General features: G+C 46.6%; 1 protein-coding gene across 1 annotated transcript in view; it reads left to right on the top strand.

Annotated features, from left to right (window-relative positions):
• Positions 1-25,646, top strand: part of RHBDL3 (rhomboid like 3) — a 605,698-nt gene that overhangs the window by 410,151 nt on the left and 169,901 nt on the right. The window contains exon 3 of the mRNA XM_078650797.1: positions 1,783-1,941. Coding sequence (XP_078506923.1) covers positions 1,783-1,941 — 159 coding nt within the window. The remainder of the gene's footprint in view (positions 1-1,782; positions 1,942-25,646) is intronic.

Raw genomic sequence — 25,646 nt, 5'->3', positions numbered from 1 at the left:
CGCCCGTGCGCAATCCCGGAGGGGGTCTTCTAGAGCTCCGCCCCTGCACGGCAGGGGCTGATGGGGGTATTGTTACACCACTGATATTCACATGAACGCTCAGCATAGGGACTTGTATTTTCAGTAGATTTTGCACCAGAATAAAGCAAAGCCATGGCTATGCAGGCTACCTCGCTCCTGGAGACACCACATTTTAGATTTAGTGATTGTAAGTAAAAGCTCAGAATAATGTTATAGATTATTCTCTCGAGTTTCATGAAAGTGAGAGCACCGCTGCTTGGTTAGTTATTTTTACCCTACAGAGTCCACTCCAGGCCAGTGCCTCTGAGGTCATGACAAGACTGGGATGGGGCAGACTCAGTCACCTGTCAGTGAGAGGATTTTCAACAAATTGGTGTCTTTGAAATTCTATAGGAAAAGGCCATAAAAAATGACAGCAGGCTATGCCCAAACGTGAGTGGCTTTGTCCCCACCCCAAGAGAGGTGACCTGCCTCCGATAATTCTCTGCGTAAAACCAACCTTCCTCTGGGTCACACGACTGGGAGTAGAGCCGGGTACACCACAAAGCCACCAAATATTTAGGTGTGAAATTCAGGCAAAGAGCTTGACGTCAAAGGACAATGGTTGGCCATTGCTTTGAATAAGTTATTCGGGTCCACCAAGTGGGAGTAATTTGAGTGGCCCCTGGAGGTTGCTGCTACCGCAGCAGCAGGCGACAACTCACCAATCACCAAACCCTAACCTAAGAAAAAAGAAAGAAGACTAAGATAGATGTAGTAGGTTGCGTCTCGTGTAGACGTCTCGTACTGCAGCCCAGCGCTTGGATGTCCACAAAACTCCTCGTTGTATTATTTAACAGTGGTTCCTTGGTCGGGACTGGAACAATACGTACCAGGACTCTGTGAACGTTGGTTCAGTTGACAGAGATCCTGGTGCGCAGCGGGAGCTCTCGGTCGTGGGTGCCTTTACATTTCAATAAACTTCTTGCCTTACTGCACCACTACGTCGTACCTCGCATCTTTTCTCCACAATGTCGCAGTGGCATAAGCAATACTCAAGTGATCAGGCTCACGATAAGAGCGTGGCCCCCTGTCACAAAGATGGTCCAATGGGTGTGGTGTTTTGCAGGCCTTTGGGATGCCAAAAGGGAGGGCTAGCTAAGAATAGTATGGTCACTGTCATAAAGATTGATTGATTTGCCCCATTTGTGAGTGGGCCATTGTTTTAATGTAAATATTAATGAGGCTCTTTGAACTTAAAACGTGAATATGTTCTTGATTTGCATTAAAAAGGAATGTTTGGGGTCTTGGCTGAGTTGTATGAATGCTTGGGTTACCAATGTTTTCCGACACTGCAATGGCGGCAACCTTCATGTTTACCTCCAATTGGTGGCCCTAAATGGTTTATTCGAAGTGGCAAGCCTATCCTTACCCCCTGGGCTTCGTATTCCTTCATATGGATTTCACGCCCAATGCCATTGTTAGCTCCTCAATTTCAGTTCCTATGTGCGACCATTTGTGATGCCGCTGCACCTTGCATCATGTTTTCTTTGTTGCACAGGCCTGTGTGCACCACCTGGACGCCTGGGCCTTCGGCTAGGTTAACTCTTCAGCCCGCAATGTCCCATACATGGACAGGACTGCTTAATCCTCCCTCGTCCCAGTGTCCCATCCTGTACTACACTTGATGGAAGGAGTCAATACTGAAATCAGTTAGGATGTGATTGAAAATGCAGGTTTCTGGTGGCTTATCTTTTTTTCTATTCCTTATTTCTATTTCAGTACGACCCAGAAAACACTGGCTACATCAGCACTGAAAAATTCTGGACGCTTCTACAACAGCACGGGTCGGAGCTGGACCCGCACAAGCTCGAGGTCCTCTTGGCGCTGGCAGACAGTAATTCCGACGGGAAGATCTGCTATCAGGACTTTGTCAACCTGGTGAGTAAACTGCGAAGACAAGATGGCCACCGCTCAGGGAGCTCTCCAGAGTTATGGTTCTGGACAGGTGAAAACCAGGCACAAGAGTGGTATATGACATTTGATACACAATCTCAATGTTGGATTTTATTTATTCACAGATTGGATTTCATCAGGATTACAATTGTTGTGATCTGACTAATTATATAGTTATTTGAGCTAAAAGCAAATTAAGATTTGTGAATATAATGTCCATCAGGTGGAGTTAGCAGTGGCTTTTCCCTCATGACGGTGCAAAAGACGAAGAATAAACATGCATTCTGCATTTATAATGCTTATTCATACAGTATGTCACTAAAGAGACAGAAAGATCCGGCTCCAGCTCCCAGTACAGAGAATGTTACGCCGACTCTCACCCTCATCCTGCTAGGACTGAGATACGTAGGCCTAGCCCTCACCCTCCAGTCTTGGCTTGTGTTGTTTCTATCTTCTTTGCTTCCAGCATCACAGCATCAGGAATATTGGGATATGTAGTTATTTAATCCTGCGCATGCCAAAATAAATAATTCATAGGAATAGGCTCCCTCTACCGCTTCGACAAACAGCAAATGTTCTTGTTTTCAGAAAGAAACTGAAAACATGGCTGTTCCAACAAGCAGGCTGACCACCCCACTCTTAAGACCCTCGTCTCTCTATCACTGACTGTGTTTCTGCATCTTTTCTCTGTCTCAGCGCCGGGACACTCTTTGAGTAGCTGTGCGCTCTATAAATCCGCCTTAACATAACATAGATAAGGATCTTTGGTAAGCGATGGCCCTGATTTCTAAGCCTCAGCTTGGCTGACTGCCGCCACTGTTGGCAAAAGTCATAGATTCCAGTACCTGGGGCTACTGGTCCTCAACATAACAGTTGAGACCTTTCTTAATCACCCAAGAGTGGTGTAAACCTGTTCACTTCCCTTCCAACCCCAGCATCATACAGTGTCTACTCGTCCCACTTATCTAAAATGTAGACGTATTTGAATATCTCTCCCAGTGAAGATTTGCTCTGGCAAAGCACATAACGGTGTTCCAATTATGAAAAATGTCCTTTCTTTATAGCAGATATCTGAAATTTGCTTGTAGCCCCTGGCATGATACCCCTCTGCCCAGTCCCCTTTATCTTCCTCGAGTCCGGCAGCAGGAAGCACCCGGGCTCGAAGGCTGTCCACAGCCCACGTTGTGATTGGTCTGAGCGCCGTGGTTCGGCACTCAGACAGTGGCTGGGGCCTGGGCATGTTCTCCACCCCGGCTGTAATGCAGCCTGGGTGGAGAACATGCAAACCATCATGCACACTTACAGAGAGCTCACCACTCCTCCCCCTGCAGTGCTCTGGCGTCACGGAGCCCAGCTCTGCCCCAACTGAGCCAATCACTGCAGTAGGACAAACAAAATGATATCAACGCTCTGTTATTATCATTTTATTTTTCCTCTTTCAACTGCTAGGAGACCAGTGGGGCGACGCTCCTCCGCCTTTGCAGAGGAGCTGCCTCTGGTCACTTGAGAGCTATATGACTTGTTATGGCCCCCAAAAACGGAACACACAATGAGACAGCTTGCATGCCCACTACCCAGTGCCTGACACTGTTACTTTATTCCTTTATTACTTTGTTGCACTTCTGCTACCCTTTGCTCAAATGAGCAGCAAAAATCAAGGAAAAGCAGGATAGCATCCCCCAATAGAACGGGAAAGTCTGCAAGGAAAATCTCTAAAAATGTGGCTTCTCCCCAAACAACGGGGTTCTTATGCACAATTATTACATACATAATTGTCTAGAAGCACAGATTCAGCAAGGAATGATCCATGTAATATTTCAAATCAGAGTACTCTGCATCCATGTAATATTTCAAATCAGAGTACTCTGCATAAATTGCATTATATGTTAGCACAATCCCATATTCTAAGTAAGCAGGATGCTCATCAGTGACACAATCTTCTGGAGAAGTTTTGAACATAATTTGCAACATGTAACAAAATCTATTAATGAAAGTGCGAGAAAATAAATCTGCCACGGAAACACAACAGAAGAACCCTTGATTGGTACAACCTTACTAGTACACTAGAGGCTTCATTTAGTAGGTCTTTGTATTATTGTTGATAAAGAAACCGCACTACATCAGTTTTCTTTGCTTTTGAAGAGACTGTGGGGAGAGAAGATGCACAAAGGGGCCTGATTGGAGGGGTGAACGCAGGAGTGAATACACAGAGACAGAAACAACATCCATTTTAACAAATATGGCAGCTACACTGAAATGTGGCATAACCAAAACATGTAATATACTTCTAAACCTCATATTAAATCGTTTCAACTCTAAATATACTGTTTCATTGTTTACATATAGAATTTAACACGAATATCATCGCTCATTGTTAATTGTAACATGAAAAATATAAACTAAAAAAAAACACTGGCAAATGCATTGATTAGGACACCAAATGTAGGCTCCAAAGTTTAAACAGGTTAATTCTTATTGAATGGGGTATCCATTAGATTTTATTGGGGAATTGCCTCTTTGCAGGCAAAGACTCGCTATGTTCTTTCAGTGTTTGCTTTGGAATTTCTTTGGCTCTTCCTCTCAAGCATGTTCTGTCCTGACTTGGTGGCAGACAAAAGGGACACTAATGCAAGCAAGGAAATGAGCCCACCTACTCTCAGCTGGGTACTAAAGTCCCTCCATATTTAAGGTTCGCTAAACCTAGCAATGGCAATGGATGTCATTTAGGCGTAGCCCAGGGGCGCTGGGGCAACCCCCTCTACGCCAGCATCTCCACCCAGATCCTCCAAAGACTCCAGACTATACAGAATGCTGCAGGCAGACTCATCTTGGACATCCCCAAACTAACCCACATCCCCCGACACCTGAGAGACCTCCTCTGACTCCCCACCCAGAAGAGATGCCAGTTCAAGATCCTTACGCACGCCTACAAAGCCCTCCGCGGTCTAGGACCTGCCTACATCAACCATCGACTGAACTTCCACCAACCTACTAGACACCTGCGCTCCTCTTCACTTGCTCTCTCACACCACCCACATCTATTAGCCGCTTCTCCTGCCTCACTGCCAAGGCCTGGAACGACCTTTCCCTCCAGCTCTGCACAGCCTCCTCGCTGGCAGACCTCAGAAAGAGACTCAAGACCTGACTGTTGGACGGAGACACAGCGCCCAGATACCCCTAGTGTTGACAGTGTTGCGCTTTTCAAATGCAGTTTGATTGATTGGTTGATTCGTGCCAGGGGCAGCTTTTGCTACTACTGGCTTCTGCTTTCTATTCTGACTGGCCCTTGAGTGGCTCCTTCCCTGCTGTTGCTGCCCCAGCTGCCAGGGTGCAAATATCAGCGTGAGGAACCGACGCCCTCTAGGAGCCTTTCTTTCGCTAGTTCCTCAGCAGCAAAATAGAGGGCTACTGGGGGTTCAGGATAGGGGCATGCGGTTAACCCTCTGATGCCATCATGGGTGTCAACAGATGTGCGATGTCACTCCCGCTATTCATGGCAGTCTAGTGAATATGCGTTCATGGCTGTGCCCCTGTGGGTGCTTCAGTGGCGCGTGGTAACACTGCCTTAAAAGAGTCACCTACCCCCGTTCCGAGGCTAAGTCATGCCATCCCCAAATGTTCCTGCATTTCATGGCTGAGCGATGTGCTCATAACAAAAGCATCTATCACTTTATATTAAACTCAAGAAAGAGTCAGTGTTAAGGGCAACTAGTGAAATGCATCAAACCACACAGCCAGGGGAGGGGAGATGGGGCGTCTGACTGTAGTCCCCGAGGCTGCCAGTAAATAACAACCCAGCCCTGAAAGAGGGGGGCTGTTATTCTGAATGTGGGAAACCACAGGCCTGCGCGCGCCAGCCATCTGGAATGCAGTGAGAGTCCTGTTGCTGAGTACACTGCGGCAGTGGAATGCGGTGAAAGTCGTGTTGCTGGGAACGATAAAGTCTAAAGTATGTTGCTGTCCAGAAAAATAAATGTAACCTCTCTAAAGTTACATTTAACTAACATTTTTCGGAGGTCACTTAGCGGCGCTGTTTCCCGGACAAAGGGATTCTTTTCTCGGCGCATGAAAGGATGGACAAAGCTCCCTCTGAAGGGTGCTTTTCACAACGCGGGCACCAAAGCTTCTATTGATAGGAGGCGCAGCCCCCGCCCAAAAGTGTTGCATATTAAAGTGCAAGATGGATGTTTCAAACAAGTCCTTCATGCAGAAATTGGTGTGTGACGGATATGTTTTGAGAAAACATGACAGCGGTAAATCATCTGCCGGATCGAGCATATTTGTAGCTGGTTTGATTCCCTCTTTCCTGGGACATCTATTTAGAGATTGTATTGATTAAATAGTATAATTCTGATTTCCACCATCACGCTAATCTAGATTTCACAGATGTACATTTTTTGGTCTTTCACAAGGAGAGGTGAAGCAGCAGCCTACTTACGGCGCCACCTAGTGGTGATTTTAATTTACTCCAGAAGGCACAAGCAATTGCCATAATCGGTGCAAGTCCAGCAGTCCAGCCAAACAGAATGACATTGTTCCTGATTCTGAAGGCCTGACTAGCCTCGTACTGTTGTTCCTTTTCGAGTATGCAAGGCCCTGCTGCCATAATGTCTTCCTCTATCAACAGGAAGCTAGCTGCCTGCCGTATTCATCTTATCAAGCGTAAATGGATAGAGTTTATTCAGTAGGTTAATTTTCAAATTTTTGACTTGCTGCATATATCTTAGGGTATTAAGGACAATACTTACTCCAAGATATCCTAGCTTCAATCACTCACAGCGCTGAAACTTCTAACCTAATATTGGTCCTTCCTTTTCTCCCCGCAGTAGGCTCTCAGCAGATGATTCACCCAGAGGCAAATGAGCCTCCGTAAACAGTGACCTCAAACTTAGACTCACTGTGCTGAAGTCTACAGAGCTCATAAGAATCAGGCATTTCATCTCATGTGCGATGGCTATTTTTTCAATGGACGCATAGTCTTTTCTATGAAGGATTAAAAACAATCAGGTACCAACACGACGTTATCCGACACACTCACCGCATACAACAAACATACATTTAAGAAGATATGTAAGAGTGATGCTTGCAACAAAGAGAATTCAAGGATCTCTCTTTACTAGGGAGGGCTTAAAGAGCTCTAGCTGAACTTCAATTTCGTGCTGCCTTCTCCATCTAGTTTACATCAGAACTATTTTTGGGATCACTGCCCCAATTCTGCTCCCTGATGATTTCACCCTGTACCCAGTGACTTACCTCCTCGTTGGCTCAGAGTCTTTGGTTTGTCACTTCTCTTCCTGTTGTCTCAGATTCTTTATGCTGTTTCTTAACTCCCTTAGGTGGTTACTTATCTCCCTGTGTTGGTTCTGACTCATTGGGTTGTCATCCCTCAATTGGCTTTGAATCATTGGATTGCTACTTACCTCCTTATTGACTTTGACTCCTTGAGTTATTACTTACCTCATGGCTGACTTTGAACCACTGAGTTGTAACTTGTAACCTCCCTCTTGGCTCAGACTCCATGAAGTGTTACTTACCTATCTGTTAACTTCTACTCTTTAGGTTGTTACTTAGCTCCCTGTTGGTCATACTGCTTAGGTTATGACTTATCTCCCCGTGGCTTGGAATCCATGGGTTGCTACTTACCTCCTTTTGGGTCTCACTCGTTGGATTGTAACTTACCTGTGTGTTGACTTTAAATATTTAGGTTGGTTCCTCCAAGTTGCCTGTGACTCCTTAGGTTGTTACTTACCTCCCTGTTGGCTAAGACCCCATGAAGTGTTCCTTACACTACCTGTTAACGCATTCTCCATAGGTTGTTACTTGAGTGTCTTAGGTAGTTACTTATTTCTCTCTTGGTCAGACTGCCTGGGTTATTACTCATCTTCCTGTGGCTTTGAATACTTGGGTTGTTACTTGCCTCCCATTGCTGTCTGATTTTTTGGATTTTAACTTACCTGTGTATTGACTTTAAATACTTGGGTTGTTCCCTCCAAGTTGCCTGTGACTCCTTAGGTTGTTACTTACCACCCTGTTGACTCAAATGTCTTGGATTGTATCTCCCTGTTGGCTCTGACTCATTGATTTGTTACTTACCTCCTTATTGACTTTGACTCCTTGGGTTGTTAATTACCTCCTTATTGACTTTTAACATAATTACAAGTATGGCGTCCCACAGGACGGCCGTTCTCGTGGTGGCGGTCCGACCACCACCACACTGTGGGTTCACCCGCAGTATTTAGAGTGTGGCGGTCAGACCGCCACGAGACTGCCGTTTTCACCGGGATCAAGGATCTCGGTGGGCCAGCAGTCTACAACCGACATGAATATGCTGGTGGTGCCGCTGCCGGCACCGCAAAGCATATTCTAAGTTGTCTTTTCACCACCCTTTTCATAGAATGGAGCCCGCCATGAAAAGGGTGGCGGAGAGACAACTAAGGGAACCCTAACAGGGCCCCCTGACGGATCTGGCCCTGGGGGTGCATGCGGGGGCTCACACATGTTGTGCCCTCTGTAATTGCACCCCCATTCCTGCACGTTGTGGCATGCATGCCACACCGTGGAGGAGCGTGCTGCAGGCGCTGTCATGGTGACAGGCTGCATGTTAGGCTCTCCCATGAGGCTAACAGCCCACTGCTGTGAGATGGCCGCACACCGCCCGCCCGCCCGACCCAGATTCAACTCTGAATCTAGCAGGCGGGCTCACCACAGCTTTGGTGGTCCTCCAGCAGAGACACTGCCTCCGTCAGGCCCTCGTCGGCATCTGTAAAACTATATAATAAGTACCTCAACTTTACCCTAATACAGACCATGACCCTCGCTCGGAGCACAGAGAGACTGTGCCAGTCCTCACTCTGGCACTTAGAATCAGTCCTTGGCTGACTGAGGTGGGCGGGATGGGAATCTGAGAGGGGGCGCTGTCAATGGCCTCACTTCCTGCTTCATTAGATGGATAGCGCAGTTGTTTGAGCTCCTGGTGCTGAGATATGTGTAAGGAATGCGTTCCAGTGCCTTTTCCGGGGCATTGGGCGCAATATTAAATACTCCTAACGTACCATACCTCCTGGAGATCACTGCTCATGTTCGTCCTCTTCCTCATAGGCTGGATGACTTCATTTGAGTCAGGACATTGAAATCCTTTCCCTTCCTTTTCTGGTTCTTTCCTTTCTGTCCTGTCCCCTCCCTAGCAAACTTAAGTGCTTCGAAAAACAGCATTCAGCACCATATAAGCATCCTACACAGTGCTTTAAATGGGCCGGTACTCTCCGGTACGGAGTACCGGCACTTTTGTATTTTGAGAGGGAGTGTAAAGGCACTTCTCAAGACAGACGTAATACTTTTAATTGGGGAGTACCAGCACTTGTCAGAAGCAAGCAGGTACTCTGGTCACAGAGTAAGTACCTGCACTTCTATTTTCCATTTCAAGCACTGATCCTGAATTACAAAACACCTCTTTCTGTCTCCCCACACCATCTTTTTCCCTGTCCTGCCCCTGCCTTCGCTCTCTCCCCCTTCCTTCCTGTTTCTGTTCCCTACAGCCCTTTAAGCAGGATACCAGCTTCAATAAGCACTTGTAGGCAAAATACCTGGCATAAAATGATAGCACCCCCTAATCCCACGAACATGCCTTCCCTCTTTTTGAAAATAACAAGAAATACGTTTACAACGTTATTACCTTTTTTATAAACTACAATAACAATTTTATTTCATTCTTTATGTATTTTCCTTATTATAGTTTCTTCAGTCTGGTTTCCTAATTTTCACATAACACCGGAAATGTGCCTGGGTGCCAGCTCCCCACAAAGTTTTAAAGCTAAATTTTATTTTGATGGCAAAATAGCTCACAGTCTCCCACATGGTACTGGGAATGTTTGCACCACTGGGTATGGAAGAACAGGAACGGGCTCGATTAACCATCCAGCAAAATAAGTAGGTGCTTTGAACATCAAAGGGAAGGGGGCAGGGGGCTACAGAAATTCTCCATTGCCGGATTTACCCCCTACCAAATGGTGCAAAACTGCTAATGGTGCAGCTGAACCTATAAATAACGTGGAAACATACAAAATGAAACATTATGTTCTTACTGCAAGTTTTATTTCTTTTCGAAAAAACAATTTTTCTTTTATGGTTTATTATTGTTTGTATTTTGAATTAGATATAAATGGTAGCACCAAATTCTTTTAGGAACTTAGGACCTCTAAAGGTTGCGGAGAGGATGTAGCCATGGCTATAGCGGTCGACCTGAAAGCTGCGGATCCGGGTTCGAGTCTCGGCAACGACGCTCAACATCCAGTGATTCTGGGCAAATCACTTAATCTCCTTGTGCCTAACAAAAATGAATGTGTCCTTCTGTAACGAAACTGCTGCTCATGTATAGCGCTCTGATAGCTGCTGTCTTGGGTCTAGTTCTTGCTATATAAAACTCTTAAGCAGAGTCCCGGGCGGGCCAGTTGCCTCATTATGGGCCTATATGTTTGTGTGGGTAAATCTGCACCCGCCACCTCGTCGCCAAGTATGTTAGTAGCAGAAGTTACCAAGGGTCGTACAAGCCTGCGAACGCGCCATTGGAGGATCTCACATGGACTCTTGTGATTGGCTATGAAAGTCCCTGCCTGCTGTGTGCGAGGACAATAATTTATATATTCATTTATTTGTCTTCCGGTGTTGATGTTGTATGGTGTCTGCATGCGACCACTCGATAGATGATGGCTGTCAACGCGATTAGGACAGTATGAAGCAGGCTGCAAAAATGGGGAACAACCTTTACAACGAAACCCTAACAACGTCATACCATTACAACGCAGAGGGCGCTCTAGGATAGGGAATAGTTTAATTTACTATCCAACACCTTCCCTACTATCCACGGGGACTGGAGTTGGAATAGTAAATTAAACTATTCACTATCCAGTGCCCCCCAACGCAAGTCGTTGTAACGACTTGCGTTGAAAAACCTGCGTTGTAACGGTACGTGTGGTAATACCACACGTTGTACCGTCGTACATCCTGCAAAAATATGATTGGGGGTATAAAAGAGGATGCAGAGGGTCCAAGAATGAGTCTTTTGAGGTGTTCGATACGAGGATATAGGGCACATGTAGAGTGAGTAGTTACATAACATACAGATGGGATAGACAAATCCGTGAAACAAGCCATCAACGGCATCTGTACAGATTTGAATAGGCTTTACAGGTGGGTGCAGGTAGACTGTTAGGTATAAGCAGATGCCCACAAGACACCGATCCCTTCTCGCAGTGACAGTGAGAGAGAAAAGTGCTGCAGCCTCCTTCGTCGGCCCTCGGCAAGTACAAGCTGCCTCATCAGACATCCCCAGCATCTGCAATTAGCACATTGAACCTCATGATTAGTATCAAACACAGAAAGACAGCAGCAACTCCAGGGGGACAATCACAGTGTTCTGTTCATTTGCAAGCCTTCTGCTACTGTTTAGCCAGTCAAAGAAGCACCTCGTTTGCAGTCCTTTAAATGGAAATACAGAAGTGCAGGTACTCACTATTTATAGAGGACCTGTTTACTCCTGAGACTGTTGCTCTCTGCTTAAATGTACTGCACCAGTGCTGAGAAGCGCAGGTACTCTCCCATTAAATGTATTGCACCAGTGCCAAGAAGTGCAGATACTCTCCCTTTCAAATGAAAGACGTTTGGTACTCAGTACCAGACAGGACCTGCCCATGGAAAGTGCTGCTCGGTGGTAGATAGGCGTCCGCTGTCATAGTCTAGTTCAGTGATACAGAAAGTACGGCGTGGGCGCTGCTTGTGGCTCTCCTGGCCTTTACATGTGGCCCCCCTGGTCAGCAGCACTGCTGGGTGACTGTTTTCTTCAATCAGAAAGATGTTAAACAAGCATTGGCGAAACCAATAGTCCTAGTCCATACAAGAGCTATTGGCTTTGGCAAAGTGTTTTTGCCATGTTGTACACAAGTGTGGCTGCTTTTCAGCATTGCTAAAAGTTAGTGGCGTTGAGTGTTCTAGAGTGGAGTGGGGGGAGTAGAGTGTCGTAGACTGGATTTGTTGGAGTAGAGTGTCATAGAGTGGAGTAGGGGGAGTAGAGTGTCGTAGATGGGAGTAGAGTTCAGTGGTATAGACTGTCAGAGTGGACTGGCATAGAGTGGGGTGGAATAGGGTGGAGTGGATTGAGGTAGTGTGTGGATTGGATTAGATTGGAGTGGGTGGACTGAATGGGGTGGATTCGAGTGGGGTGGTTTGAAACGAGCTGGGGTAGATTGAAATATGGTGAGGTGGATTGGATTGGGGTGGTTTAGAATGGTTTGGGGTGGAGTGGATTGGATTAGAGTACGGTGGTTTGAAGAGGGATGAATTGGAGTGGAGGGGGTGGGTTGTACTGAAGAGGGTGGATTGGATTGGAGTGGAACAAATTGTTTTGGAATGGAGTGTGGCTGATTGTAGTGGAGCACTTTGCTTTGGATTTGAGTGGGACAGATTGGATTGGGGCAGAGTGTTTTGGATTAAAGCAGATTGATTTGGATTGGAGCTGGGCAGATTGTCTTGGATTGGAGAGGGGTCGATTGGATTGAAGTGAGGTGGATTGGATTGGATTGGGGTGGATTGGAGAGGGAGTGATGGATTGGAGTGGGCTGAAATGTGGTGGATTAGAGGGGTACATTGGGATGGAGTGAGTGGATTAGGGCGAGGTGGATTAGATTGGAGTAGGACAGAGAGTTTGTAAGTGGAGTGGGGCAGATTGGGTAGGGGCACATTATATTGGATTGGATTAGAGTGGGCTGTGGTGGTTTAGGTTGGAGCTGGTGGATTGTGGTGGGTTGGAGTGGGGCAAATTGGGATGAAGTGGGTGGATTGGATTAATCGCCATCACCAGATGTATCCATTCTCGTCTGCTAAGTGCTTAAGATGTGGGCATTCTAGAGGAGACTGGGTGCATGTAGTGTTTTTATGGCCCACATTACTTGATTTCTGAGGCAAGATTATGGTCTTTTTAGGCAAAAAGCTTCAGGTACAAATTGAACCTGATTTTCGAGGGGCACAATTCGGCATCCAGGTTGAAGACCTCGGCTCCACCGCTATATAAAAACTGGAGGGCGAAAATAGATCGGATTATAAAATTAGAAGAATTGTACAAGCCAAGGGAATTTAGGATTTTTCTACAGAGGAGGTAGCAGAAGAATAATGTAAGGTAATACTATGTGTTGTTAGATTTATTTCGAACCATGAATTATGTAATCATGGTATATACTCTTGCTATTTTATGCTGTGGTAGTTATGTATCGCTTGTCAAATGAACTATATGTCCTGGATGTTTTTTTTGTTTTAATGGTCATTTGTTGACCATGATAATATTCCTGATCATCAAAATAAAATACAAACTAAACAAGCATTGGCATAGCCAATAGGTCTTGCGTTTGGGACCTTATAAGAATTTAGTTATGCAGCACAATATCCTTGGTGCAACAACATCAACTGCAGATAACTTCAGATAACTGCTGTGGTTCAGACTTTTGTACAAACAATAGTCCTCAAAGGTCAGAGCTAAAAATTACTTTCACCAAGAAGTAAATCTTATGTGCAAAATATGTTATTTCACCATCTAAGACTGGATGGAGGCCTCCTCGTAAAAGCAAAGCATCTGTGAGACCATGGAAGCACATTTGCTTTGTTATAATTACCTTTTTTCAACTGCACTCTTTAAAAAAGGGGATTTTTTAAATCATTATAGCATCGTAAAACATTAGCAGGAGGGGCAGCATATAACTCTTGTGTGGTTTGTATGCAAACGTCCTGTATGCAGGAACTCCACACACACTGTAACGGAGTCAACAGGAAGTTCAAATGCAACAGTTAGAATGAAAGGCTTTTGAAAAGAGGATCATCTATCTGTGGTTAGTATAACCCTACAATGGCTTCCCGAAAAGAATTTGTTCCCTTTAAAATAACATGCCTAACTTAAAATGCCTCGTGCAAGAAAGGGACAGCTAAAACGAACATATTTTGATTAATAAGCAGGGATGAAAAGAAAGCAAAAAATAACACTCTCTTTAGGATGCAAAAGAGAATATTCAGACGTAGAAGTAGTAATTATATACAGGAATTGCGCCGTTTCTAGTTTTTTTTCCTGTGCTTTGCAATATTTTTGTAAATTTGATGTCTGTACTGTATATAATTGAGAAGTACTTTATGATGAGATTACGCTCTAAACAAGTACGTACATATTTCTCTTAATAGAGCGGTATTCCAAGTCAAAGCCGCAGGATTTAAAAGTGCTGCTTGCTAAAGTGGCAGGGGCGACTGAGAGTGATAAACATGACACAGGGCCACTTGCCAGCACTGTGGTGCTTGAGCAAAGGAGGAGGACGTCACTCAGACTCCACAAGTAAACACTGAGGGCGATTATCACTGAAAGGCGATGGCCTGAGCGATGAACGAGCGGCTACATTTATTTGGTATACTTTGTGCTCTAGAAGCCTCCAAAGTGCTGAGTCCAAACCTCAGCCTATTTATAGCTGTTCCAAGGACACGGCTCCGGGACGTAACAGTACATACAGCAGCACCGACCTGCTAATCCTTCCCTTTGGCACCGAGGAGTCACCAAAGCAAGGCGACCAGCTGAGCCGGCAGCTGTTTCCAGCAGAGCAGTCTTTCTACTCTGAAAATATTTGCATTTGCTGACATTCTCGCTCTTGGGTGCGGGCAGGAAATCTCACATTGTACCATGAAAGCGAATGATGAAAGAATGAATGAAAGGCGACCCCGCAGTAAATGCGTCCTACGAGTTTAAACGATGAGGTGTAAGAGGCTGCAGTGCATGCCATTATTCAATATACAAAAAAAAGCGTGGCTCAAACAAGGGGTGTACGGGAAAAGGGGGGATCTTGCCAAAGACAGAAGCGGGGAAGCCGATTAAAGCATGGAATGGTGGGTGGTCAAGAGGCAAGCATAGCGAAGGAGTGTGAGAAGAGATAATAGATCAGAGAGAAAGACTGAAGCCGGGAAACAAGAAGCGCGAGCAAGACGGAGAGGCGGAGCGAGGCACGCGTGCTTGGGAGAGCAGTCTGCTCTTTTTTTAAAGCACCCATTCAAGCTGGTGGCACAAGCACGAGTATGTGCTTCGAAAAAGAGCTGAACGACGGCTGAAGGTCCTCTTATGCAGCGCATGCACGCTGCGTAGGCGAGACCTAAAAAATAGATGGATTGGATTACAGTGGGGCACATTTTTTTTGATTGGAGTGGGGCAGGCTGATTTGGGTTGGTGTGGCGCAGATTATTTTGGATTGGTTTGGGGCTGATTGGAGTGGGGCAGATTGTTTTAGATTGAGTGGGGCAGATAGTTTTGGATTGAGTGAGGCAAATTGTTTTGGATTACAATGGGGCAGATTGTTTTGGATTAGAGTGGGGCAAACTGTTTTGGACTGGTGTGGGGAAGATTGTTTTGAATTGCAGTGGATTGTTTTGGATTGGAGTGGGGTAGATTGGATTGGAGTGGGGTGGGTTGCAGAGGGGGTGGGGTGGATTGGTAGGTGTGGGGGACTGGTCGATTGGAGTGGGATACATTGTGGTGGATTGGAGTGGGGTCAATTAGGATGGAGTGGGTGGATTGGATTGGAGAGAGACAGATTGAGAGGGGCAGATTTGAGTGGCTCAAATTAGAGTGGGTGGATTGCTTTGTATTGGAGTGGGACAGACTGGAGTGGGGCAGACTGGAGTGGGGTGAATTAGATTGGGGAGATTGTTTTGGATTGGAGTGGGGTAGATTGGATGAGGTGAATTAGAGTGGGGTGGACTGTTTTGGGTTGGAGTGGGACAGACTGGAGTGTGGCAGAGTTGAGTGGGGGAGATTATTTGGGATTGGAGTGAGGCAGAGTGGACTGGGGCAGATTGTTTTGGATTTCGAGTGGGGCGGAATGTAGTGGGGAGTTTGTTTTGGATTGGAGTGGGGTGGATTAGGGTGGGGCAGATTGGAATGGAGCAGGTTGTTTTGGATTGGAGTGGCGCAGATAGTTTTGGATTGGAGTGGGGCTGATTGTTTTGGACAGAGTGGGCAGATTGTTTTGGACTGGAGTGGGGCAGATTGCTTTGATTTGAAGTGGGGCATATTGGAGTGGGGCAGATTGTTTTGGATTGGAGGGGGAAGATTGTTTTGGATTGGAGTGGGGAGATTGTTTTGAATTAGAGTGGGGCAGATTGTTTTGAATTGGAGTGGGGCAGATTGGAGTTGGGATGATTTGGGAGTATTGGATTGGATTGGAGTGAGTGGCTTGGATTGGGTTGGTCTGGGGTGGATTGGACTGAGTGAAGCAGATTGATGTGGGGGAAGGTGAGGTGGAATGGCGTGGAGTGGAATGAGCGGATAGGAGTGGGGTTGATAGGGGTGTACTGCATGATTATGTGTCAAAGCATCATTCTAGAAATTACACATTAGAAAGAAAAAATGTAGCTTTGCAATAAAGTAATCCTCATCTTTTGAGAACACCGCCCACAAGCATAAAACAAAAGAAAACATGAGTGCAAAGTGAGAAAAGAAGACTTAGCAAAAGATAAGAAAGTTTAACTATAGAAAATAAAACTGGAATTTTGTCTGTCCTGCCGGGCATGTTTTTGCCAGTCACATGACTTCTTCTGCAGGACACTGGAATTTAAAAGAACAAAATTGTATCTCAATCATGTCAGGAGCAGCGGACGGACACTGCTCCACAAGTAGGAGCGGACATGATGTTGGGCCTGCAGTCCCGATTTACTGGGTTTAAAGAAGAGTGCCACGCAAGCCATCAATTGGGTAAGCAACGGGCAGGCTCCAAGCCCTTTTCGGACACAAGAGTGTCTCGCAGGCTAGATATATGCACTAGCGTATGCTCTTGCAGGCTCAACCCTAAAAAACTAGCAAGTATTTATTTAGGATGTATGACGTTATAACGCATACTATTACTCCGCAGACCATTACAACGCGACTTTTACTCCGCATACCGTTACAACGCATAGCGCCTTGGGGCGCTGGATAGTGGTAAGTATAATTTACTATTCTAACTCCAGTCCCCGTGGACCCTAGGGAAGGTGTTGGATAGTAAATTATACTTATTCCCTATCCTAGAGAGCCCTCCAGCGCAATGCGTTGTAATGGTATGCGGAGTAATGGTCGCGTTGTAATGGTAGTGCGGAGTAAAAGATCCGTTGTAACGGGTGTATACCATTTATTTACAGTTTAACTGAAGTTAAAGAAAGACAGTAACTAATGTGTTCTGTACCACTTAACTTTAGGAACACCTTCATTTTTAAAAAATATCCTGCAGCAAATATGTAAAAAAAAATATGTAAAAACATAAAGTCTCTTCAAAATGCAAAAAGTGTATTTCATTGACACGCAGAAGCTTTTCACCTTAGTTCATCAGATTATATCAGTGCATTAAGAAGTATGTTTTTTTAAAGTGATAGTTGGCAAACATGAATTCAAATACATTCATGCTTCCCCCCACCCTGGCAACAAATCAAATAGGGAACTAAGAGGCAAGTCATTTGTTATGTGCACCTTCTGAGTGGCATGAATTTTTATTATACATGGACAAAATTATAGTTTATTAAATAAAACACAAGAGAAGGTTTTGTACAAAGCACATCTTCAAGTCATGGATTTTGAGATCCTCCTATATGTGATAATGAAGAAATAGAAGACAAAGTGAAAGAAAACCCCATGTGCCCATGATGTGTAATGAACCTTTTATATCTTTACACTGGTCTTATCATCCTTCCAAGGCCTTTTAGCTAGAACGACCTCAAGAAGCTTTCAAATACCCAAATAGAAACTTGTAAATAAAGAAACCTTGAGCACAGTTCTTATACATAGATTATTATTATTTCGGACAACTTGACCACTGAAGCCAAATAATTCCATTACCTCATCGTCCCTCCCTCGCTTCCCTTACTTACGAAATTGAGGCATCACTGCCTCACCAGACACCCGTACCCACGTGATTTGTCACGTGGGGACTATATATAGCCCCCAGCCCCCTCATACCTCCTGTTTTTTTCTGTCTCACCACTGTGAGACGCGCGTCCAACGCGCTGGCCGTTCTGCGGAGCTGCGGTCATTTTCTCTTTCTTGAGGGCTTCTCCCTCACTTGCTATCGCCTTCCTGGGTCTGGCGGCGCCGTCCTGGTGTATGCGAGCCTTCCCCACCGCGTTGATGTTTTTGCGGTGCACTTCTCGGCGGCTGGGCGGTCGGGTTCCGGGTGACGGAGTCACCGGCCCTGAGTGGCTGGGGCTGTGGTTCCGGTTCGGATGGCCGGAATGGAGGCGGCGGCTGGCGGATGTGCTGTAGCTTCTCGGCTGGCTGTTTCCGATGCTCCCATGCGGTAGGGGCCTCGTTTGAGGTCGTTTTTTATACATTTTAATGTTTTTGATGATTGGATTTCATTGTCTGCGAGGCTTCTTTATTGGTTGCCTCGTGTATCCTTTGTTTCTGTTGGTTTTCTCCCGGCTGGGGCTGTGTTACACTTTATTTAAGGGCTTGCCTCGGCTTTCTGCCCTGTCAGTTTCACTATGGCTAAACGGACTTCGAAGCGCTTGAGGGTTTTGTCCTCCTCTGATGAGGATGTTGAGGTGCCTGTCCCGGCTCGTAGGACCAGGTCCCAGGGTCCGGTGGATTCTTCTGCCCTCCTGTCTGCTTCTGAGGTGCAGTCCATGATTGAGGCTGCTGTGTCTCGTGCTTTGGAGGCGAGGGGTGCTAAGCCACGGCTCAAGTCTTCTCGTGTTGCGGGGGGTCCGGTGGACTCTCCCTCTGAGGACTCGTCTTCTTCTTCGGACTCTGCCATGCCTTCTACATCTTCGGGGAAGTTTGTACGTAGGGAGGAGGTGCCTGCTATTCTCCGGCACATCAGGGAGAACTTGGGGTTTTCTCCTTTTGCTGCTCCCTTGGGGTCCGAGGACATTTTTCCCCGATAGCCTCCTGGACTCACTATGCCCTTTCATGATTTCGGGGGTATGTTCCTCGCTTTTTACAAAAGCTTTATTCCCTGGAGGAGGGGGAGGTCTCTCTTCCTCACTCTGTGAAGGTGATGCCATGTTGGCCACTCTTATTGGGCGCAGCTGGATAGTATGGTCGCTAAGGCATTCAAGGACCGTAGGCATGCTCTGCCTTACAAGGGCAAGGCGTCTGCCTCTGGTTCTCGCCGTTTTTGGAATCCTGCTCCTTCCTCCTCTGCATCTTTTTCAGTCTTCCCGCCAGTCCTCCAGGAACTTTTCTGCTCGTCAACGCCATTTCAGGCCCAGGAAATCTTCGGCCTTGCCTGGTCCCAAGCTTCCGGCGGATACCTTCAGGAGGTAGTCCTGACGTCGACTGTGTTTTGCCCTCAGGTCCTGTGGGCGGGAGGCTGATGTCTTTCCTGGACGCTTGGCTGCTGGATGTGAGGGATCGCTGGGCATTGACTATTGTCAGGAGAGGCTATCTTATCGACTTTGTCGCCGTTCCGCCCGGCTGGGGCACCGTCCTTACTCCTATCCCCAAGTCTCCGTCCAAGCGGGAGGCTCTACTGGAAGGGGTTCGGGATCTTCTGTCAAAGAAGGCGATCGTTCCGGTCCCGCTGGCGCAGCGAGGTCTGGGATGTTATTCCATTTTGTTTCTGGTCCAGAAGGTGTCAGGGGGATTCCGGCCGGTTCTGGACCTGAAGAGGGTGTATGGTTGGGTTCGGACCGTTCACTTCAGGATGGTGACTTTGCAGTCCATCATTCCGTTGGTGGGGGTCCGGGTCTTCATGACGTCTATCGATTTGCAGGACGCCTACCTTCACGTTCCTGTGGCTCGGACTCATCAGCAGTTTCTTCGCTTTACGGTTGGCGGCTTCCACTTCCAGTTTGCGGTTTTGCCATTCGGGCTGAAGTCCGCCCCTCGGGTCTTCACCAAGCTCTTGGCCCCCTTGGTGGCCCTGGTCCACTGTCAGGGGATGTTTTTACATCCTTATCTGGCCATCTGGCTGGTTCATGCTCCCTCTTTCCAGTTGACTGTCGATCACACAGACTTGGTGCTGGCTGTTTTGAGGGGGCACGGCTTTCTTGTCAATCTGGGCAAGTCGTTCCTTGTTCCTTCCCAGGATCGTCTCTTCATTGGGGCCAGGTTTCGGACAGATTTGGGAGTGGTCACTCTGCCCGAGGCTCGGGTGGTCGAGATTCAGTCTCACATCCTGTCTCTGCTGTCAGGTCCGGTACAGGTGGCGGCACGTTGGCTGCAGGTTCAGGGGGATATGGCTGCCGCGGTGTTTCTGGTTCCTTGGGCCAGGTTTCATTTACACACGCTGTTGGTTCATGTTCTGGCGCATTGGTCTCCCCATTGCCTTCCCCTCTCTTCTCCGATCCCGGTTTCCCCTCAGATCAGTTCTTCTCTGGGTTGGTGGCTGGTTCGGGGTCATTTGCTGAAGGGTGTCTCTCTCTCTCCTCCGGCTCCGGTTGTGGTGACGACCGATGCCAGCCTCTCGGGTTGGGGGGCATGGCTGGGGGTTCATCAGTCCAGGGGCTTCTGGTCTCCCGCTCAGAGCAGGATGTCATCGGACTGGAGGGAGTTGGAGGCTGTCCGTTTGGCTCTGTTGGCCTTCTCCCAGTTTCTGCAGGGTTCCGTGGTCCTGGTCAGGACGGACAACGTCACGGCCATGGCTTACGTCAACAGGCAGGGGGGGACGAGGTCCTCTTCTCTGGCCCTAGTGGCGGGGCGGTTGTTTGTTTGGGCGGAATCTCATCTGTTGGCTCTCTCGGCGTTCCATATTCGGGGGGTGTCCAATTCCCGGGCGGATGCCCTCAGCAGGGCCATTCCGTCGTCTGTGGATTTCTGCCTTCGTCGGGAGTTGTTTGTGGCTCTGACGTTGCGTTGGGGTGTTCCGGTGGTGGACCTCTTTGCGGATGTGGGAAATGCCTTGGTGTCCCGGTTTGTCTCCCGCTGTCGGGAGGGGTCGGCCTGGGCGGTGGATGCTCTCTCTTGCCCTTGGCCCCGCGGGCTTCTGTATGCGTTTCCTCCTTTCCCCCTTCTTCTCCTCTTCCTGCTGAGGGTCCGGTCCTCGGGGGCTTCTGTGATTCTGGTGGCTCCGGCGTGGCCTCGTGCCTCCTGGTTTCCTCTCCTGGTGGAGTTGAGGTCGGAGGTGGAGTGGTTGCTGCCTCTGTCTCCTCCCCCTTTGGTCTTCCCGGCGTTTCAACAGGATGTTCTGGGCCGGATGCGCTTGGCGGCTTGGAGGTTGAACGCCTAGGTCTTCTGCGACGAGGGGTTCCGGCTGGTTTGACCTCTACTCTGCAGGCGGCTAGACGCGCTTCGTCCAACAAGTCTTACCTATGGCACTGGCGTTCTTTCAGTCGGTGGTGTCTTGTCAAGGGTTTGGTCCCCTCTTCCTCTTCTTTGTTTGAGGTGGTGCTGTTTCTTCGGGAGGGTGCTTCCTTGGGCTTGAAGGTGTCTTCCCTTCGTTTGCAGTGGGCTGCGATTCGGGCGTTTAGGAGCTCTTGGGGCAATCTCTCGGATTCTGAGGGGTTGGTCAGTCGCCTTTTTAAGGGTTTGAATAACGTTCTTCCTGCCCCTCGGCGGCATTTTCCGACCTGGGATCTTTCTCTGGTCTTGGACGCCTTGATGTCGTCTCCCTTTGAGCCGTTGCTTTCTGTGGATCTGCGCCTGTTGTCTTTCGAGACTTTCTTTTTGGTGGCCATTTCATCTGCTCGCCGCCTGTGTGAACTGGGTGCTCTTTCTTCCAATCACCCTTTTTGTCGGGTTTTTGATGACAGGTTCGTGTTGCGACCTATTCTTTCCTTTCGTCCTAAGGTGGACTCTCATTTCCACAGGGATCCGGAGTTGGTTCTTCCTTCCTTTTTTGGTTCCCCGTCCTCGGAGTCTGAGGTGCGGCTTCACTCTTTGGATGTTAGGAGGGCTCTCCTGGTCTATTTGGAGCGGGTCGCTCCTTTCCGTCTCTCAGATTCCCTTTTTGTTAATTTTGGTCCTGTGAATAGGGGTTTGCGTCCTTCTACTCCTTCCTTGAGTCGTTGGGTTCGTTCTCTGATTTCTTTGGCGTACAAAGAGGGGGGGCACCTTTCTCCTTTGGGGGTTCAGGGTTGTTCCACTCGCTCCGTGGCTGCTTCCTGTGCGGAGGTCCAAGGGGCTTCCATTTCGGAGATCTGCCGGGCTGCCACCTGGGCTTCCCCGCTGACCTTTGCCTCTCATTACAGGATTGGCCAGGAGGTTGACTGTGCGGATGTGTTTGGACACAGGGTTCTTTCCACTATGATTCCTGAATAGTGATTTTTCCCCTGGTCTTCTGTGTTTTTTAATAAACCTGTTTTTTGCATACCTTCTTTGGTTGTCCTGTTTGGCTTTGTACATCTCAATTTCGTAAGGAAGGGGAGCGAGGGAGGGACGATGAGGTAATGCTTCAATTACTTACCGGTAATTGCATTACTCTGAGTCCTACTCCCTCGCTTCCCTTACTTACATCCCTCCCTCCCTCCCTGATGGTCCAGGCCAACCTTTTGGTATGGTTTCGATCTGTGTGGTATTACAGGAGGTATGAGGGGGCTGGGGGCTATATATAGTCCCCACGTGACAAATCACGTGGGTACGGGTGTCTGGTGAGGCAGGGATGCCTCAATTTCGTAAGTAAGGGAAGCGAGGGAGTAGGACTCAGAGTAATGCAATTACCGGTAAGTAATTGAAGCATTAGACTTTTGCCTCCAGCACCAGTTAGGTACAACAGTTGATTGTCTGTAAGAAATGTCCATGTGACTCAAGAGAAAAGTCTAAGCACTGCTGAGTAGTAGAAAAAATATAATGCGGGACAACATAGAAACATTACTTGGAGTTACATGTTTTCTTAACTATTTGTGTGAACTACGAAATGTTAAGCAAACTTTTCTCGACGTCATGTTGTCTCAACCAGGACCAGCTCTAACCGGTGCGACCAATGCAGCCACACCTACCACTGACCTGAAGGTGGAGGTGGTCGTGCTATGCTTAGAAATAATGTATTGGTTTAAAAGCACCCTAGACTTCCTTTTGTATCAGACAGTTCTTAGGCGACAATAGAAGTGCCAAGATAACTCTTGGGATTAATGGTCCTGCCAGAGAGAGATCAGAGTTTTGTCTGGTGGCAATTCTAACTCATCATAGAGTTGTGCAAACATTGTGTACTATGCAGATATCAGAACTGTTTTTTATGTGGATAGCTGAGGGGGTTACTGCTTTTGCCACATAGCTACTTTTGTTACTTACATGCAGTTAATACATTACTATCATAATATAAGACAGTGACCTATGAACTGTCATCAAGAGCAGCATGCAAACTGTATGTGGTATGTGTTAGAACGAAATGTGTTTTCCACCAGTCTTTTATTAGCCCAGTGTTGCTTAAAAAAAGTTGGTTTGGGCAGGAATACATTCTTATTAGCAAGCCAACCTCAACCACTGTGGTATGTTTTAAATCCAGAGTTTGTGCTTTTCCAGACCAAACACTCTTAAAATATACTGCCCACCAACATCGAGGACGTGATTTAGCCCTCATTGTCTTATGTGACATTTCCCATAGATTGATTTACACACCTGTATGATTCTTTCACTCTATATAATGCACGTGTGATGTAAAGTGCTCCGACACCCTACACTGGTATGAGTAGCACTATAAAACAAATGATATGTATGTGATTGAGGGGCTATGGAAATATGAAGGGCACTGTTGGAGGGTGGTAGTAGTGGAATCCGTGAAAAAGGAGTTTGGTGTGGCACCCCAAAAAGATTTTCACGTTGGGTGCCACTAGTGCAAAGCCAGCCCTGAACTCAGCTATGCTTTTCTCCAAAAATTGTGTGCACATACCTGACACATTTTTTCTCCACTTTTTGAGTTTGCAGCTGTGTTTCTCCTTGCTTCTAGTCTTCTTTAGTTCACTTAGAGTAAAGTATATATTTTAGCATTCAAACCCATTAGATTTTGCATTAAAAAAACACACAGAAAAACAAAAGTATTGACAAGTGCTCTTTGTTAATGATTTATGATTATTTGTTACTAGTTTGGTTACCGCATCATCTAAAACAAGATAGATTGTGCTTGTTAGCATTTTTTCGCCACTTTCTGTGCCTGCAGAACAATGTCATGACTTACATAGCGACTTTTCCCTTTACACCCATGTTCCTGCAACGTGTGCTTGAGGGCGAGGGGGTGCTAAATTGCATACTTTTTTCTCAGAACGTATGCAAAATGTAAGGAAAATTACTCGAAATTATGCGTAAATTACAAAAAAATGCACTGTTAAGGGTATCTCTAGAAAACATTAAACACAAGTGAGTACCTTGCATTCAAAAGCTGTTTGAGACAAGGGAATTGGTTCGCTAAAATAAATCTCTCGCAACAAGTTATGTGCTTGAACTTGTCTCTCACAAATTGGCTGACGTCGGTCAATACGCACAAGGTTCCATATATAAACTGAAATGGGTGTAGGAGAATTAAATGATACAGAATGGGGTGAGGTCTTCCACTGCCCATATGAAGTGACCACCAATCATGGTTCATGCTGATACAGCTCAAGCTACTGCAGCAATCTATTACACTAGAACTCGTCTACAAGAGGTGGGACACAGTTCACTGTCTGAAAGTCTGTGGGCAAACCGGGGACTTTGTTCATACGATTTGGCTTTGGCCCAATTTGAAAGGGTTTGGAGAAGAAGTAGGACAACGCCTGGTGAAATGTAGACTACACAGTTGAGGGAGACCAAATTCATGGTCCTGGGTCTATGGGGCGATGATTCACTGCCAGGATATGGCAAGCTCGGTTTTATGGTACCTAGCAATGATGATGTAGCATGTCAAGGGAAAGTCGCACAAATCTGATGATAGTGGTGTGGTGCTCGGACATGGACTGGTGTATGCTTGCAGAAAGATATGTATGAGAGGGTAGGGGCTGTTTGAACAAATATGAGAGTCTGGTCCCTATGGAGGTCACAGAAAGGTACACTCTGGATCTGAGGGAAGTGGGATTCTTCTCTGCGGCTTGGTATAAAAATGATAAAGCTGTTTAACTAGGGATTAACTAATTTCAACTGTGTTTTATATTAGTACTTTGTATTATATTGATCTTATTGATTACATAGAGAATTAGACATTCCTCTGTTCTGAGATTTAGCATCTCGGTTTACCAATGACTCTTGTTCTTTATTTTATATTATATCTTTTTGTTTCATAAAGCAGTAAACATCCGAAGTCCAATCCACTAGTCAACTGGTTCCTCTGGAAGTATATCCTTCTTGCCCTTTACGTCCCTGGGACCACAAAAGGTCAGAGGGCAGACCCTTAAGAAGCACTTCCAAAGGTTAGCTACAAAAGAATGCTGGATCCATATGTCTTCTGATGGCTCTGGAGCAAGAGACTAATCTCATATATTGGGGCTAGTGACCATTGATGGGGTCTAATCCTATCCTAATAAATGTCTTACTCTTTTCTAGCACTTCTTCTGCTTTTTTACAAATCAATCCAGAGAGCTTTCTGGTGATGTACACGATGACGAGAACATACAACCGTACTGAGAAGCTCTATCAACTCTCTCCAGGGTGGACCTGTTAGCATGAAGCTCTGGCAACTCATCAGAGTTCTGTTTAGTATAAAATGTTAGTGGGCGGGCTTTTGATTGCTCTTTGTAAGTCACCTGTGCTCCCCTCTCCGCTCACATTTATGGATAGCTCTGTGTTGATGGTCCTGTAATTAAAGTCT

The sequence above is a fragment of the Lissotriton helveticus genome, chromosome 7 (assembly GCF_964261635.1).
Source record: "Lissotriton helveticus chromosome 7, aLisHel1.1, whole genome shotgun sequence".
In the NCBI taxonomy this organism is placed as follows: Eukaryota; Metazoa; Chordata; class Amphibia; order Caudata; family Salamandridae; genus Lissotriton; species Lissotriton helveticus.
Note: the sequence above shows the minus strand (reverse complement) of the source record. Positions and strands in the feature narration are given on the sequence as shown.